Source organism: Brienomyrus brachyistius, chromosome 24, assembly GCF_023856365.1.
Source record: "Brienomyrus brachyistius isolate T26 chromosome 24, BBRACH_0.4, whole genome shotgun sequence".
Classification (NCBI taxonomy): Eukaryota; Metazoa; Chordata; class Actinopteri; order Osteoglossiformes; family Mormyridae; genus Brienomyrus; species Brienomyrus brachyistius.
This window is the reverse complement of record NC_064556.1, coordinates 1,683,359-1,696,738: the sequence shown is the minus strand read 5'-3', so window position 1 is coordinate 1,696,738 and position 13,380 is coordinate 1,683,359. Positions and strand designations below refer to the sequence as shown.

The 13,380-nt window shown below is 47.4% G+C and overlaps 1 protein-coding gene across 1 annotated transcript in view; it reads left to right on the top strand.

Annotated features, from left to right (window-relative positions):
• Window positions 1-5,335, top strand: part of LOC125720187 (neurexin-1-like) — a 609,464-nt gene extending 604,129 nt beyond the window's left edge. The window contains 2 exon segments of the mRNA XM_048995368.1: window positions 2,201-2,348; window positions 2,350-5,335. Coding sequence (XP_048851325.1) covers window positions 2,201-2,348; window positions 2,350-3,088 — 887 coding nt within the window. The 3' untranslated portion in view covers window positions 3,089-5,335.
• Window positions 5,336-13,380: the final 8,045 nt, after the last annotated feature.

Below are 13,380 nucleotides of genomic sequence, written 5' to 3'. Positions count from 1 at the left end.
TTATTTTCCGCATCTATAAATGGGGAGAAACGCGGGCAGAGCCTGCCGTAGTTTACTTAATCGCTTGATTAATGTGTCGGCGAACGTTCTCGATTTCGTTGGGTTTCTCGGCCAGTCAGCCATCTATTTGTATTCTCCGTAATTTGTATGTTTACGTGGTGGTGTATTCGCTTAGCAAGGTATCCAATCGTTTAAACGAACTGCTCATTAGAGAATAACCACACGCTCTTGGGCTCATAGACGCACAGTGACGGAGCTGAGGCCAACGAAACCGCCAAGGCGAACATTTTCTGTACCTTTTCCCAGGGACAGTGTAGTTGATGTACTCTTCCTTCAGACACAAACACAGCACCGTGAATTGTGTGCGGGGGTGGGGGGGGGGGGTTCACCACAGCTTAATTATACAAATCTGGGCGCTTCTGAACTGCTTATTTCCTGTTTCTGATATGATTTTCTTTGCCACTTACTGTCATTTATTTCGATGTACATTTGGTAGAAAGTGTAACCTTTTCTCTATGTCCATGCTACATAAACAGTTAGAGGGGAAGGTTCCAAGTTCTATGAGTCATAAACACACCGCCCCCCCCCCCCACCCCACACACACACACACACACACACACCACCAAAAGCATCCCTGTCAAACATTTTAGTGCCACCCCCACACACTGTCCTTTAAACACCCACCTGTCTGCCCGGGCCACCTCACCCTGTAAATATGAAACGTCCCCCCCACCCTCAAAACAGTCCATCCAATTCCCCCTCCCTGCAACTCCAATCAGTGCTCCACACACCTGAAAAGCAAATGCTACAACCAAAAAACTTGCACTGTAATTAATCATTCGCTTAAACATGGCTCCCCTATCTAAAAAAGCTTCTAAATTGAAGCATGTCCTAATCTGAGTGATATTAGAGCTGTACTTTCCGGAATGCTGCGAGCAGCCTATTGCTGATGTTTTTACAGAGATGTCCGCTGTTGTATGGGTCTAAGGTGTTTTCATTTCTGCTTCCTCCAACTTTCTACCGTAAAGAACGGGGCTTTGTAATTCAGCCCAAAGATGAGGCCCACTGTCTTAGTCATATGCACTGTTCAATGTCATTCTTTACCTGCACCTTCTAATTTACTATTTTCCTATTCCTCCACTGTTCATTTTAAACAAAATGCATATATTCTGAGATGCTTTGTTTTTCTTTTTTTCGGGGTGGGGAGGGGGTCAGGATTTTCATAAACGTGCGTTAATGAAGCCATTTGAAACTTCAAAACCAGGCTCAAAGTAATGATAACACTAGGTGATTTAAAACAGCTTTATTACCAATAATAACGTTTTAGTGTATAACCAGGTCTGAAACATGGGAATATCATTCTTGTTAGTGTGTTTTTATTTGGTTTATGGGGGGTGGGAGATGCATTATGGGTAATGGGTGGATGGGGAGGGATTGGATTGGTTGTAGGCAGAGGATTCTGGGATTGCTCTCCGTCTTCTGCAGGCCTCCCCTTTACAATTAGCCGACCGTCTTGCACCTCTCTAAGGACAAGGCAAGATATTAAAACATATTTCTAAAACACACGTTTGCAGGAATAATTAACGCAGGTTAAAAGGGGGTAAAGTTGTGCTTCTACCAGGACAATCTTACACAGCTTTCTTTTTTTGTAATTTTTTTTTCATGCTAAAATCATGCGGCCAATTTGTTGATGTAAGTGACCTAAACTCTGTGGTTTGCTATCTTATTTAAACAAAGGCAAAGAGACAAAGCAAGTCTAAAAGGGAAATCAGATGTGTAAGGTAGAATGAGAGAGAGAGATGTAACAGAGAGACATTTAACTGTTGTTTAGTCTTATTGTAACATTATATTGTAGTACTGACCCAGTTTAGTAATGTAGTTAGGGGAATTCAGGAAATACATTAAGAGTAGCCATTAATCTGGATCTCTGTTACTTTTTATTTCCTGTACTGTATATATTTTTAATATTTATGTATATGTATGAATTTAGAGTAGTCAGAACAACGTTTTAAATAGAAGACTAACATCTAAATAGACTCTAACTGTATAACTAACCTCTTAGTCTTAGTGTTGTTCTACTGGAGGTTAATTCTTGTGCTGTTGTTGTTGTTTTGACTGTGGCTGATTCTCTGTTGGCCCCCCCAAGGTCCTAGTGCCCCACTGACACCTTTTCTCCCACCTTCTCTCTTTCCTGTCCTAGGAGGGGAATTAGTCTTGCCAATAATTACGGTGGATTCCCTAGACCCCCCGTCTATCGCCACCCGTTACCCAGTCATCCCCCCGCCCCCCACCTACCGCCCCTTTGTCACCCTGATCGACACCACCAAAGAGTCCCTGACGCTGGCCAACGCCCGCCCCCCCCTGCCCCCTGGACCAGGAGGACTGCGAGGACCCCATTGAGGTGTCGGCCTACGGTTCGGGGGAGATGACCGAGTCCGATGACGAGGACTATTATAAGAACTCCCCCCTCGTCACCGACAGGACGGTCCTTCCGCCCCCGCCGGCGGCAGAGGGCGGGGTCCAGAACCCCCGCGACCGCCACTTCAAAACCCCCAACTCCCACCGCCCCCCGCCCCCCTCCAGCCCCACCGCCAACCCCGACCACCTGCCCCGCCACAAGCCAGCTGCCAGCGGGGGGCACATCCCCGCTGGCAAAATGAACACCCGCGACCAGGTCCTTCTACCCCCTGCCCCCCCTTCCTACAACCCCGACCATGGCGGGCGACATCGGCACCCCCCGGGAATAACTCACCCCCCCAATTTCCGCCATGTACCCACAGCCAACCCCACCGCCTCTGGAGAGAGGGGTCCGCCTGGCGCAGTGGAAGTGATCCGGGAGTCCAGCAGCACCACAGGCATGGTGGTGGGCATCGTGGCCGCCGCCGCGCTCTGCATCCTCATCCTGCTCTACGCCATGTACAAATACCGCAACCGCGACGAGGGCTCCTACCAGGTGGACCAGAGCCGCAACTACATCAGCAACTCGGCCACGCAGAGCAACGGAGCCGTGGTCAAGGAGAAGCAGCCCGGAGCCGCCAAGACCGTCACCAAGAACAAGAAGAACAAGGACAAGGAGTACTACGTGTGAGAGCGGCCCCAGGGAGGGAGAGACGGAGAGAGGGAGGAGGAGAGGAACATGAAAGAGCGTGGACCCAGCTTCAGACAGCATCAATTCCCACCTCACCCTCCTTCAGCATTTCCACACAACCATCAGTCCAAACCCCATGCTTTGGCGAAAAGCTCCTCTCATCCTTTCTCTTCTCCCTGAGGTCAACGCTGCAGGGAAGAGAGAGAAGAGTCGACTCGGAAGGGTGAAGTCTATTCTTTCCTTCAGACGGACAAAAAACCCAACTCGCTCTCATCCACCGATGCTGTTTCTTTCTTAGCTTTCTAACTGTGATTTTATTCTTTTATTTTCACATTACGGTTTGTGTTTTCCTTTCTCCGGCACAGTAACTCAGCTCATCCCCTCTTGTAACGCACACGAGACCCAGGATTCGTCCTCGTCTTCTGTAAATATCGTGCCGGTTGGCTTTTCCAAAGTAACGCCCAGGCTAGCGAGTAGGGATTCGAACCTGGGACGAGCCAGGACTGGAGGAGAACCTTGTTACCACTTTGCGAGCCGCAGGAGACGGACGCCTGTGGAATGAAACTCTGGATCGCGAGTGTTCCAGAAGGCTCCGTCTCGAGACAGGCTTCGCCCAGGCAAACCCAGGCACGGCGAGATCTCCCAGGTTACCCGAACGCTCGGAGACAAACCCAGACAGATCCGAAATCCGACAGCATGGAGGACACCTTGTGCAGGACGCGTTCCGACATTCCAGACCCCTCCCCCGACCCCTGTCCAACCTTGGATTGCCTTCCTCCTCGTCTCTCACGGTCCCCCTCCCTCCGCCTCTCTTCATCCACGGTGCTAAGGTGCTAATGCAACATTATTCAGCTGTCTTTTGAGCATGTCGTATTCACTAACTAAAAGCAAAAGGCTGTTTCAGTGCTAAATGAAAAAAAAAAAAACGTGTTAAGTAACTAAACGTGGTGACGACAAAATCGAGAAACTTCATTCCTCCGCCAAACCCTGAGGCCAAAAAACCCCGGATTATTCTTCTGGGCCAATTTGTCTAAGATTTGCTGAGGCTCCAATACTATGAAGCTGCCACAAAGTCCTGGAGGGAACAGATCCTGAAATCCAGTTCTTCAAAGTCACAGAAGGAGAGAAATTCTACAGCTGCAAAAAAAATTAAAAAAAGACAAAAAAAAAAACTAACTTTGCTATATTCGCATATGTATCAAGAAAACGGTGAACTTCACTGAAAGCTTATCGGAAATGGAAGTTAAAAAATGGCAGGCCCTGAGCATTCTGGGAAATTAAACGGGAGGAAAAGACTCGAAAGACTCTCCACACATGCAACAAAGGACCCGGCAGTCGTCTTTGTAAATGCCTGTTGACTGAGCCTAGTGCACGGGATGGAAAAGTGAGGAATCTGCGAGGTGAAAATGACTTGTGGAGATGTGTCTCTGCTGGGAAGCCATGCACGCGTATGGAACGCTCGCAACCTCTTCTGTCTGCAGGGTCGAGACGAAGAACCACGAGAAGGAGCTGAAAACTTTTGCCGAAGGAATAATTACATTTCCTTTGAGATCAAACAAACGTCTAGTATTCTAATTTTCTTGATTCCACAAAAAAAAAAAAACTGTTCCATGAAAAGAAAAAATATTGAAAAAGTTTGTGAGATGTCTAGATATTTGAACCATTACTGAAAATAATGTGTTTTCCCTGTTATTCTTGTTTAAGAAAACGAAAAAAGGAAATCTGGAAAATTTCGATTTGTATATTTTTTTTTCTTAATTAAACAGAATGTGGTTTGGGTTGAAAGGTTATTTAAAACGGGGTTTCTCCATGACAGCGTGAGGAAAAAAAAAAAACATTGAAAGAGTTAAACACCTTAAAATACCATCTCGGTCATTTTTGTGCCACATTAATGTACATTACATTTTCATAGGGACATTACTGATTGTACGTAAAATGACTCACCCAAGAAGGCAGGGACGGTATCGTTTCAGTTCAGTATGTTTTTACCATTTCGTTTGTACATGAACGAACGAGCACAGCTCCACATCCAGAGGGTAGCAGCAGTCATTCACATTATTAAATGATGTTCCGTACATTTTTAATTGATTTAATTTATTTTTATATATTTTGACAGACTGTGTAAACATAGGCTGCTCTCCGTATACCCCTGTTCTTACTAAATGTTATTGTAAAGTGTTACAGTGAGATTAATCTAAATATGTGTACATTATCAAAGGAAAAATACAATTGGTTATATACTTCTTAGACCTGTGTCATGTGTGGTTTGTCCGGCAGAATTCAGACCTCATTCTCTTCCTCACCTAAGTCTCGTAGCTTCATTTATGGTTATATAACCTAAATTCCAGATTAATTCGGAGATAGACAGTCACATGTCGTTCTGTGAGTCCCTGACCAGGGCCATTGACCCCCAGATCCCCAGGGGCCGAGGGGGGGGGGGGGGGGGCTACCCTTTGCTGTGACCCAGGCTTGCTCCCACCTGCATATCACAGAGAGCAGGATTGGGGTAAAGCAAGATTGGTGCTCTTTGGGGGCACATGGAATAAACAGGTAGACAAGCATTGAATGTTTCTGCATATAAAATATACGGAAAATGTTGTATAAACGAATACAGACGTATACGCAGTGGGCATTATTACACACCTGCTTTCCAACGCGTGCTGCTTGTTTCTCCAAACAGCCAATCACGTGGCTCCAGCCAAACACATACAGCACGCAGACAGGGTCAAAAGCTAAACAGCCAATCGCGTGACTCCAACCAAACACATACAGCACGCAGACAGGGTCAAAGGCTAAAGAGCCAATCGCGTGACTCCAACCAAACACATACAGCACGCAGACAGGGTCAAAGGCTAAAGAGCCAATCGCGTGACTCCAACCAAACACATACAGCACGCAGACAGGGTCAAAGGCTAAAGAGCCAATCGCGTGACTCCAACCAAACACATACAGCACGCAGACAGGGTCAAAAGCTAAACAGCCAATCACATGGCTCCAGCCAAACACATACGGCACGCAGACAGGGTCAAAGGCTAAAGAGCCAATCACATGGCTCTAGCCAAACACATACAGCACGCAGACAGGGTGAAAGGCTAAAGAGCCAAACCAAACAGCTGAGACGTCCATCTCAGCGCATCTGAACATGGTGTGATCACCGTTGCCAGACGTAGCTGTTCCAGCATCTCAGAAACAGCGAGCCTCCGGGGATTTTCACACACGATGGTGTCTAGAGCTCAGAATGGTGCGACGAACATAAAACAGCCATTCAGTGGCAGGTCTGTGGCTGCGAACACCTTGTTAATGAGCGAGGTCAGAGGAGAACGGGCAGACTCATTAAAGCTAACAGGGAGGCCACAGGTGCAGACCTGACAGCTTAGCGGAGCAGTGGTCTGCAGAAAGGCTTCCCAGAACACACAACTTATCTGTCCTTGAAGCAGTTCTGGCAACAAAAGTGGCTCCTGCCTGATACCAGCTATGGAAACATTCACATTACAAGCCCCATTGTCCGATTCCAGTTTTTCGCCCAGATCAGATTTGCCTGCCTTAACAGTTCACATTCATAATTACAAGTGACCTGTATCTAACTGTAAAGTGATCACATCTGTCCATCTAAATGGCACACATGTGCATATTGATACGTTTTCGCACTACTCATCTGTGTCACCGACAACAAAGAACGCTCAGCATATGCATATAGGCAAAAAGAACCACATGAATTCGGGTCTGACCCCCTCCTCATTTATGTCGTATGGCTGTGAGTGGTATATATATGTGATCTAGGACCACATATACAAGTGACTCAAATCTGATTTGAAAAGATTGGATTTCTGTGTCCACACAACCTTGAAAAATCAGATCTGAATCACATTTAGGCAAAAAACCTGATTCGAGTCACTTTGGCTTGGTAGTGTGAATGCAGTGTTTGAGAGCCTAAAGCGACCATTGAGTGTAAAGGTCCAGTCTTCATTACCTCCGTGTCAGTCGATTTAGATGCCAGCTTTTAAACAACTCAGTGGAAGTTAGATGCCTATAAATGATCTTGTGTGGAAAGCGTCAGTCACGCCGACTGATCCGATAGCTTTATAAAGCATCTTCCGCTTGTGTTTGTCGAGCTGAATCGTAATGGTGTTTTGGGATTTCTGTCCTTAAACCCTAAACCTGTTAGTAACTGGGGCTCCTCAGTAAGTTGTGCTAGAACCATCAGACTGCCGATGATTTATAGCTGCTTGAGGGAAACTCACTTAACATGCATGTTCTGTTCCAGATCCACGTACAACAATGAGAGATACAAGATCTGCTCTTTGGAATGGTTTTCGCCTCTCTCACTCCCACATTTATTTTATGAGAGGTGATACATACCCAATCCATCTAAAAGAAGGGTAATGCCTCTTTATAGAGGTATAAGAAACCTACTCAGCCAGACCCACACTCTCTGCCCCTTTAATCCAGGAACTCTCGATTGTGCTTAGTCATTACTGGTTAAGGGACGTTAGGCCACCTCCACAGCCGAAGCCCACGCCTCCCTGGTCTGACGGTCACGTGGAAGTCAGGCCAAAAAATCATCTTTTCTCTGCACTTCCTCTACCTGATGCAACCCTCGTCCCTGGTGGTGCTGGGCGCTTAACGTGGGGGCCACACGAGTCAGGACTCAGCATGGTGTTTGTATGGCTTCATGCCTCCTATCAGTCTCGAACACAGAGCTGCTTGTTTTCGACTGTGCTGGTTCCCCACCTGCCTCCGGTGGGTACACCACTGAGAAAAATAATCTCTGCTACGTGGCAGAATCGGTGTCCCCTGTCGTCTCTTCCTCCCTGCCCCCAACAACGGAAAACGTGAGAGCGGCACGATAATGAATACAGCAGAGACCCTTCTCGAAACCTGGGGCGCAGGATAAATGGACAATTCCTGGGCTCGTGGGGGTCCTCTTGTGGCTCCTAGCAGAAGCGTCTTGGTCTCCAGAGAGAAACGGAGGAAAAACAAAGCCCCAGTATCTCCAGTTAGCTGCCCCAGAGTATTTTTGGATCTAGTTCCATATGCCTTCTTGTGCCTGCTGTGCGTGTGAGGCAAAAGAGCATCATGTAGATACTCGATTTACTAACACCTACACAGTACCTGGTTCACACAGTGATCTTTCCATGGTTGCAACTGGATGTGCAACTGCAACTTTGACTGTTTGCACTGTAACTTCCACTGCTACAGTGATTCAACTGTTACAGTGAGTACAACTGCTACAATGACTGTTGCTGTGACGACTACTGCTACAGTTATTATACTGCTAGTGACTGTTATTGTAACTACACTGCTACAGTGACTATTACTATTACAGTGACTGTTACTATGACTACTACTGCTACAGTGATTCTACTGCTAGTGACTGTTATTGTAACTACACTGCTACAGTGACTATTACCATTACAGTGACTGTTACTATGACTACTACTGCTACAGTGATTCTACTGCTAGTGACTGTTATTGTAACTACACTGCTACAGTGACTGCTGCTGTGATGACTACTGCTACAGTGATTCTAATACTACAGTGACTGTTGCTGTGACCACTACTGCTACAGTGATTCTACTGCTAGTGACTGTTATCACAGTGACCATATTGCTACAGTTTCCACTGTGACTTCTATTTTTACAGTGACTGTTACTGTGAGTACTACTGCTACGGTGATTATATTGTTACAGTTGTGATTGCTAGCACGGCTCTGAAAGCTACTGCTACTTTTAATACTGTGGCCAGATCTCCGGTCTCAGATATTATGTTTCCTAAGCCTGACTTTTTAACATTTACTGTTTACCTTAAATGAAAGCTTAAATAAACACTCCTGCCTTGATAAGATTTTATCAAATGCATACCGTTCATAAAGTAAAATTGTCTTCGACACTTGGCCTTAATGCATCTATCATTTCTGTGAATATAACCCTTTGTTATCTGACTTCGGATGACAAATCTTCCCAGGTTAGGATCTCTGACTCAAGCTCAGCATCAGAATTACAAATTATTTCGCTGCTCATAAGGACAAAATTCATTTTCTAAATAAGAATTTATCAAAATATGGAAAAAAAACACCCCAGGAAGCACAAATGCGAGTGTCTGAGGAACCCTTTCGATTACTTGGCTTAGCCGCTCAGTTTCCCCGCATCTTCAGGTGTGCCTTGGATGATCTCTGCAGGGGTCTTTCTGCCGCTTGGCCAGACGTCCTGTCCTGAAAGTCAGAGACGCCCCAGTGCCCTTACTAACGACACTTCCCCGATATAAATCTAATTTGGCGGCTGTGATCTGGCCGTGAGGCGCGGCTTCCGCCCCCCCTGACAAATCCTGCTGTGCTCTTCCCTCACAGGCAGCCTCACTTGCTCCTTCTATTACCTCTCAGTTTCATCATCTCAGGTTCATATATGGTAAACCGGCCGCCTACATTACGCTTCGCATGTGACACTCGCTCCAACGTCGATGCCGATTGAAAAAAACGCAGCCGTTCCAAAAGCTCACTGCTATCCTGGTCCGCTGCCCCCCTGGCCTCTCTTATACGAACTGCCCCCCCCATGCCCACCTCAATCCCTGGCCCATTGCCTCAAGAATGACTTACATCTCTCTAGGTGGGGATTGCCTGACACGCCTGGTAGCAGGATGGGGAACAGGCTCCCAGCACAAGGCATCTAAAGACAGCTGGAGCTAAAACCGCCACAATGACATAATCTAAGCTCGGGGGGGGGGGGGCGTCGGGGGCTGGGGGAGGGGGGGCGTCCAGCTCAAGTCATTTCAATGAGCTGATGCGATGTGAAAGCCAATTTATTACCTCCGCATCCCTGAGCATCACCCCTGCGTGATTCCTGCAAACTCCCGGGTGCTTCTGAAAATAGCTCAGGGGGGGCTTCACAATGCAGCTCCCAGGATTGGATTTAGCGGCAAGATTTCATTTTTCATGCCTCGCGCGAAACCTCTCTTCCAACCCCCCCCCCCAGCACTCCCTGCTAAGCTCCTGGCTCCCGTGTGTGTGTCATTTCCTCACGCACACACCTGCGGCCACGTGTTTTTTCTGGAGTGTTACACTCGCACCAAACAGACCTGTGATTTCCTCTGCGCCCGTGTGCAAATGTTCTCTACAGAAAAGGACCATACCGGCTTATTTTAAGAGGTGCCATTTTAATTGCACCTTGCAATCAACTTTTCTCTCACAAGAACTACAATGCGTGCGCAAAGGGCCTCCACTCACAGCTAGGAGTTATTCCATTTCCTGCTTCTTTGAATGACGAAGACGCCTCCGTCAGACGGCCCTCAGCTCTGCCTTGGCTAACATCAGGCAGCCGCAACCGCTAAAGCATAACGAAAATGCATATGAATGAGTGGGTAAGTAAAGGTAAATATATCAGTGAGCTACGGCAACACCCTGAAACTGTAACATATTCATTATTTTAATTTTATGCATGAAAGATTGTTGAATTTCCATATCCATGAATGATTTAAACATTGGACCCCTGTCGTGGTTTCACCCAGATCATTTTCCCCTCGCGCTATTGGCTGAAACTGGGCTCGTAATTGGATCCCCCTGGAGCTCTTTAGAAGTACGTACACGTGAAAGCAGCATGAAGGCGCTTCCCGGAGGACTTTGTACCTGTACAGGGCCGTGACTGAAATGTTACTCATGCAGGATTACTGTTCAGTCTGAAACGGCACCAAGCCCGCATTCGGCAGCGCGTCCCGCATTCGGCACCAAGCCCGCATTCGGCAGCGCGTCCCGCATTCGGCACCAAGCCCGCATTCGGCAGCGCGTCCCGCATTCGGCACCAAGCTCGCATTCGGCAGCGTGTCCCGCATTCGGCAGCGCGTCCCGCATTCGGCACCAAGCTCGCATTCGGCACCAAGCCCGCATTCGGCAGCGCGTCCCGCATTCGGCACCAAGCTCGCATTCGGCAGCACGTCCCGCTATGTTTCATTTTGTTTTCATCTAGCATAAATAATCAATAGACGTGCCGATGGCCACGCCTCCTCATTCCCATAATGCTGAGCTGCCAAAGGGACATGCTTCGGGCGTCTTTTTGAATTTCAGAAATGGCCGACACCGCAGCCCTTAGCAGATGTGTTGTGAGTATGTCTGGGATTTGGCACTGTGTTCAGCTACCACTGACTGCGTTAATTGCCCCAGCAGACAGCTGGCAGTGGGGGATATATATCCCTCTGAGCCAGAACTAAGACATTCATCAAACTGTCCTTCCTCAGTAAGCTGCTGCAGGCTCCATATACCCTGCCAGGCCCCCCGCCCCCACCCCCCCACCATGTTGGCAGTGCCACTTGTCTATTGGTGTTCATGCTTCGCATCTTACCCCAAACCTTCATCCCTGGCCCCACAGTGGCCCAAAGTTCTTCTTTGACCGTGTTTAATCAGTGTCTCGATTACAGCAGTCAGTTTTTCACATCACCCCCCCTTTTGTGAGATGCTGTAATTGGATTTGTAGACAGAGATAGTAACAGACAGCTGTGACAATTATATACATCACACAGACACACACACGGGTGGGTTTACGCATGGAGAAAAGGACAAAAAACAAAATCCCAGTGTCCCACTCAAATCAGCTGGAAAGAAACTGCCAGGAGGACACATGATATTTAGATGAGGAACAAAGCAGTGGCATAAGCATAGAGGTTTGTCTTGCACAAAATTCACTCTTCTGCTCTGCTACACTGTCATAGCGAAAGCCATATTCAGGCTTTATCCAGAGAGATGGACCTGTACGGTCTGAGCTGTTATGGACTGGTCTTCTGTAGATCAGGCTGTTCTAGGCCATTAAAGCATGAAACATTATCAGCTAGAGGGTGGAGGTTCTCAACAGCATTCCACATCCCACTTTATACATTCAACAGGTCACATTGCACAACCCACTTCACAAATTCAGCACGTCACAATCCAGATCCAACTATACACGTTCAACAGACCACATTTCACATCCCACTTTAACCATTCAACAGATCGCATTCCACACCCCACTGTACACATTCAAAAGGTCACATTCCCCATCCTGCTATACAGATTTGCCAGTTCACATGCCACATCACTTTACACATTCCATATGCCACTTTACACATCCCCCTTTACACATTGAATAGCTCCCATTCCACATCCAACTTCACGCTTTTCACATCTCACATTCCACTCTCAATATTGCACGTTCAGGATTTCAGCTTCCATGTTCCAGCCACGTTTTAAACAACCTGCAAGCTGAAATGAAACATTTAACTCTGCTCGGCTGCTCATGGATGGAGAGGAGCACAGCAGGAATTTATGGAGGGTAAGGAGCCAAAGATGTCATGGGGGTCTGTAATGGGCGATGCACATCCGGACGCGTCTTAGGCTTGCTGTCATTCTGAAAACCATGGAGTGATTTTATCTGCCTGTAGACACATTAGATGGAAAAGTGATACGATATCTGTCCCAGAGAGCTTATCGCCCATTGCAGCTCTACTCTGATTCACACAGATCACACCTTCCTCTCTTTATCTGCTCCATCAGCGCCGGTATCTGATCTCCTCTCCTTTATCGCCTCTTCTTGCCCACCTAAAATTTCATCCGGAAATTATTATCCTTTCAGGTTCCTCTTTCCTCTTCCTATGCACAAGACTAACTGCAGGCTCCCCTGGTACCCTGATGGAACCGCACAGGTGATAAGGATTCGAGAGCCAGATTAAATTGGAAAGCCCCATCCCCTAACCCCTCTCCCCCTCCCCGGCGGAGATGCTGTTTGCTGCTCCCTGGTGCTTAGGGAAGCCCTTCCATAAGCCGGACAGCCTCGAGTGCAAATTCACTGCGATGCAGGACAGCTCTTCCACACCAAAGGTCACAGCGCTCCTCCCTGCAGCTCAGAGCCCTCACTGCACGCACTGCACATAACACCTGCCTGACAGCCAGCCCAGAAATAGGCGACACATTTCCCACATTTTCATGCAGATATTTTCAGGATGATGTTTCCGGGCCTGCTTTTTTCACATTGTTGCCAGGATGATGGTTTTGTAATATATTTTCTTTCAGGCTGGTATTTCCATGCTGATGTTTTCGGAATGATGCTTCTGACCAGATGTTTTCACACTGTTTCCTGGACCGTGTTGCTAGGTTGACGATACCGAGCTGATTATTTGAGCCTGACGCTTCCGGGCCGATTGTTATTCTTTTCCAGCTGTCGTTTCCTGGATGCTGTTTTCACACTGATGTTTCCAGGCTGATTTTCCAAGGCCTTTGTTTCCAGGCTGATGCCTCACGCTGATTTTCCTGCTCGCTGCGTCTGTGGACATGCTAC